This window comes from Lactuca saligna, chromosome 8 (genome assembly GCF_052625555.1).
Source record: "Lactuca saligna cultivar CGN05327 chromosome 8, ASM5262555v1, whole genome shotgun sequence".
NCBI classification, from domain to species: domain Eukaryota; kingdom Viridiplantae; phylum Streptophyta; class Magnoliopsida; order Asterales; family Asteraceae; genus Lactuca; species Lactuca saligna.
In genome coordinates this window covers 148,000,707-148,005,433 of record NC_136424.1, presented here as the reverse complement: position 1 = coordinate 148,005,433, position 4,727 = coordinate 148,000,707, and the positions used below count along the sequence as shown (strand labels likewise).

General features: G+C 46.1%; 1 protein-coding gene across 1 annotated transcript; it reads right to left on the bottom strand.

Annotated features, from left to right (window-relative positions):
* Positions 1-1,568: 1,568 nt before the first annotated feature.
* On the bottom strand, positions 1,569-2,084 carry LOC145010169 (uncharacterized). The gene has a single exon (XM_078968744.1). The coding sequence runs from the start codon at positions 2,082-2,084 to the stop codon at positions 1,569-1,571; it is 516 nt and encodes a 171-aa protein (XP_078824870.1).
* Positions 2,085-4,727: the final 2,643 nt, after the last annotated feature.

Genomic DNA, 4,727 nt, shown 5'->3' with positions numbered 1-4,727 from the left:
ATGAACAACTCGGCGAGTAGGTTGAAGATAGCCTTAGACTTGGCGAGCCTGTTCTTGGACTCGGCGAGTCTTGTCGAAGAGTCCCAATATTTTCTGGTTGAGTCGAGAATCGGTGAGTCAAGGGATGAGTCGGTGAGTTGGGTGCGAGTGGACTGAGAGTTGTTGGACTTGATGAGTCTCGGGGTGACTCGGCGAGTTAGGTCGCGGATTGAGGGAAGTTCTGAGCTTAAGGACTCGACGAGTCATCGGGTTGACTCGGCGAGTAGAGTCAGTTAGGGGTTGACTTTGACCTTGTCCAAGGGTTGACCAGTTGTCTTCCCGGGGTATTTTGGTAATTAAGGGTATTTATTGAGTTGAGTGTTTTGGTGTTTAGTGGAGGAGTTCGTGTCGGAGTATGGAGCAGCGGGATCTTATCCTTTCAGCCGGCAGTTTCGAGGTGAGTTAGCCTCTCTATATCAACAGGGTCTAAGGCACCAAGGCCGACCCTTTTATCGGATTGAGATCCGGGTATCTGTTGCTTTGTTATTGCTTTGATATGTTTGCATCCTGGTAGTTAGGATGGTATTCGTTAGAGACCTGGTTAAGGTCGGTATCCTGGTTTGTAGGGTGAGGCTATGCTAGTGACCGGTTAGTTCGGTATCCTGTTAGAGTATGTTGTGTTATGTGATCTGCTAGATCGGTTTTCCTGAATATCAATTGTTATGTGGTTGTATGTTTATGTGCACATGGTTGTTTGGATTGGAGTTGGGTTGAGGTGGGTCCTGCTTCGTGCTGTAGGCCAAGATACCCACGGCGGACCGGTTGTTCCGAAGGCCCAACGAGCGGTCCGGATAGGCTGTAGGCCCCACGAGGGTGGACCAGACGCACCAAGGCTCGGAGAGTGGACCAGGCCAACTGAAGGCCTGATGCGGGCGGACCAGTCATACTGTAGACTCAGAGAGTGGACCAGGTGAGTTGAAGGCCCGGTGCGGGCGGACCAACCACACTGCAGTCTCAAGGGACGTGATTGGACTCGGAGAGTGGACCAGGTGAGTTGAAGGCCCGGTGCGGGTAGACCAACCACATTGCATAATCGAGGGACATGAATGGACTCGGAGGGTGGACAGGTGGACTGAAGGCCCGACAAGGCGGATCAGTACCACAGTAGACCCGATATGCATGAGTATTCTGTGATTCGTTATGAGATAGCATGATATGTGTATGGTATATGTGGTTGGTATTTTGGGGGTATCTCACTAATCTTTCGGGCTTACAGTTGTGGTTTAATGTTTTTCAGGTTCTTCAGGAGACCGTGGCAAGGCAAAGGCGTGATCGTACCGCTCCTCATGATTTTGTAGTAATGTGATTCTTGGAATACTCCAAATGATTTGTATTGAAAACCTTTTTGTAATAATTTAATGAAATCGGGTTGTTTTTGAAAAATTTAAATTGGTTGGATTTTTCGGTCGTTACATACCTCTCCGGAGGCACCCCCGGTAACTCCTTGGGGAAGACATCTCGAAACTCCTGAACAATCGTAATGCTGCCCGTGTCCCCCGTGGTCTCAACCCTCGTGTCGGAGATATTAGTCAAAAGTCCCAAACAACCCTGATGAAGTAATCTCCTAGCCCTCTCGGCTGAACAAAGGGTTGGCCCCTACGAGGCCTTCTCACATGAATAACCAGTTCTCCCTTTGGGGTTCGAACCCTCACCATATGGTGCTCACAGTTGATCATGGCCCCATTGGCCCCCAACCAGTCCATCCCAACAATAACCTTTAGTCCTCGTAGTGGTATAGAGACTAGATCAACACGAAACCTCTCCCCAAGAATATTCAGGACACAATCCCTATATACTATCGAAACACTCACAGTGTGGTCATTTGCAATCTCTAGCTCGAGCAGGGAATCCAAAGTTCCTGACGCATCCAAGAACTTCTTTTTAAGCGCAAGAGACACGAATGATCGGGTAGCTCCCGAATCGAACAAAACATGAGTCGACATACCATTGACCAAAAAGGTCCCAACTACAATGTCTGGCATTGACTGAGCCTCCTCGATAGTCAACGGAAATGCACGGATTTTCACTGCTGGAGCATCTGCCATGGCGGGGCGGCCGTCCGTGATCCTTAGTGTGGTGAGTGCTGACACCGCCACTGCTCCTCCCTCTCCATTCAATTTCGGAAAATCAGCCCGCTTTTGGCCAGTCTAGTTGTAGTGGAAACAAATCAAGCCCTTCTTGGGGAAATCCGTGCTCAAATAACATTGCTGTCCATACACATAGCATCCTGAGCTCATCATCCAACAGACCCCACTGTGCGTTTTACCGCACTTGGCGCACCGGCCACGACCCTGATGGCCCCTACTAGATGAATCCAAGGTCTTAGGCTTTTTAGCTTGATCTACTGCTGCCTGTGCCTGCTTTAGTTTCCGCTTGGTGTGGAAGTCCAACTCCATCTCTTGTTCACAGGCCTTCTTTACCATCTCATTCAGGGTTTTGCACCCTGGGAAGCTCATAAGCTCTCGGATATCATCTCTAAGCATGGAATTATACCTCGTCCTCCTCATATCCTCAAGAGTCGCATACTGAGGAATCAACAATGCTCGTTCCCGAAACTTGGCAGTGATCTCCGCCACAGTCTGGTGGTCTGCTGTAGGTCATGAAACTCCTGCACTAGTCGTTGCACCTCGATTGGTGGTGAAAACTACAGATGAAAACACTAAACACTTGGCCCATGTCATCTCAGCCACACCGGCTGCTCCCACCTGACTAGTCACCTCTCCCTACCAGTCTCGAGCTTTGTCTCTCAACATACACAAAACAAAGCCCACCTTTTCCGCATCAGGGCAAGAACTTGTGCGCTGGGTGTTCTCGATATCCGCCACCCATCATCAACTAAGAATGGGGTCCCTGACCTTGAAATACTCTAGTGCCCTACAAGCCTTGAAATCCCGGAACAAGGGAGTTCGGGCCCCAACCTGCCCCCAGCAATCTCGGTTCCGAATGCACTGAGCCTCTCCTCCATGATCTCGATCATACCCTCCTTGACTGTACCAAAGATAACTGGGGTAACGTCAAGTATTTGCCTTGTAACGTCAGCTGTAATGAGCTCACGCAACCTCTCGTCAATATGGTCAATAGTGTCGCCTGACCCATACCCAAATCCTGACCTCGATCCTGATCCTCCTCCTCCAAATCGTGTGACCACCATATTGAACTGCAATATCATAAAAGATAATGATCATGATATCAATGAAAAGGATCCTCCCACACCGGTCCTCCTTAGAGTTTCCAGGTCTATCATTAGTTCGATACAGGTCCTGCACTTTATGTAGTACGGGCTGGATACTACCTTCTAAACCTACTTGTACCTTTCCCAAAGCTATACCTGATAACTCTAATTCATCCCAAAACAAACCGTATCTCGTAGGCTACTGTATTGCTTACATCCTAGGCTGTCCTAAGATTTTCTCAACTCATATCAATCATAACATGCTGCCTTATGCATGCAAATTATACACAAAAAATGATCGAATAGACTTTTGAGTAATAAACTCTACCATAAGACCACAACTAAACAAGGAACTTGAAATAAGGCCAAATCAATCATTCTGAGGCTACAAGACCCTAACCTTATACAATTTACAAATCATACACGTAGCAAGATTCATACAATTATCATAATTCACATATCAACATACATGGCTAACATATTGGGGAAACACTTACTTGGCTCGGCTGATCACACGTGTTGAACTCCCCTCTTTTCCATACTTTAAAAGTTCCAACTTTTATTTATCTTCTAAAAACAATTTTACCATTTCCTCAGTTTGAGTCCTGACACACCCGAGGGTGTGCCCGAATCCCTCAAACCAAGGCTCTGATACCGACTTGTAACGACCCATTTTTCAAAGGAAAATTTTCATTTTTACAGTTGTTTTCAAATTCATATTAAGTACACTTTTATTTCGAATCATCGGAGTGTCCCATAAGAAAACTTCTGGGAGAGAGCACATCGCGCCACCAAGCTTTTCGCTTTCCCTTGGGCTCCAATGTACCTAAAACAAATCCACAAACTGTAAGCTAACGTTTAATGAGTTCCCTAGAGCATACCGCACACACAATCCACATAACACATATCATATTAGCCATAAAATGTACACATATCACATAAGCCATGTATATAATCAAAAAAAGTTATCGTGGGCTCCTCCTAAGGTCTTACTCCAGGATGCCATGGGCTCCCCCACATGGTCTTATATCTAATTTGTAGGGGTTTGAACACTCCTATGGTGTACATGCAACCCTAGAAACCTTCAATCTATGTTGTATATAATATACATGCAAATTTGATTTTTCCAAGGTAAGCATCCTAACTAGCATGTTATCGGGTACTTGTAACATAAAATCTAGTAGAATGATATTCCTTTTCTTGTGGTTGATTGCTTGGAGTTTTGAGAGCCTAGCACCAATAATGTGAATGCCTCAAGTGGAATCACAAATTATCCAAAACAACTTGGAAGACTTTGAGAGAATATGAAACACTCTAGAAATCGGCCCACCCTTCTTCTCACACACTAGTGCCATTTCATGTGCCAAAGACTTCTATATACATTATGGTCGATTAGGGTTACATCCATGTAAACCCTAATACCCATGACCTTTCATTTCCATAGGATCCATGGGTCAAAAACTCCGTGGACTATCCATGCAAGCATAGCCCATCCTAAATGAACATTAGCCCGTTC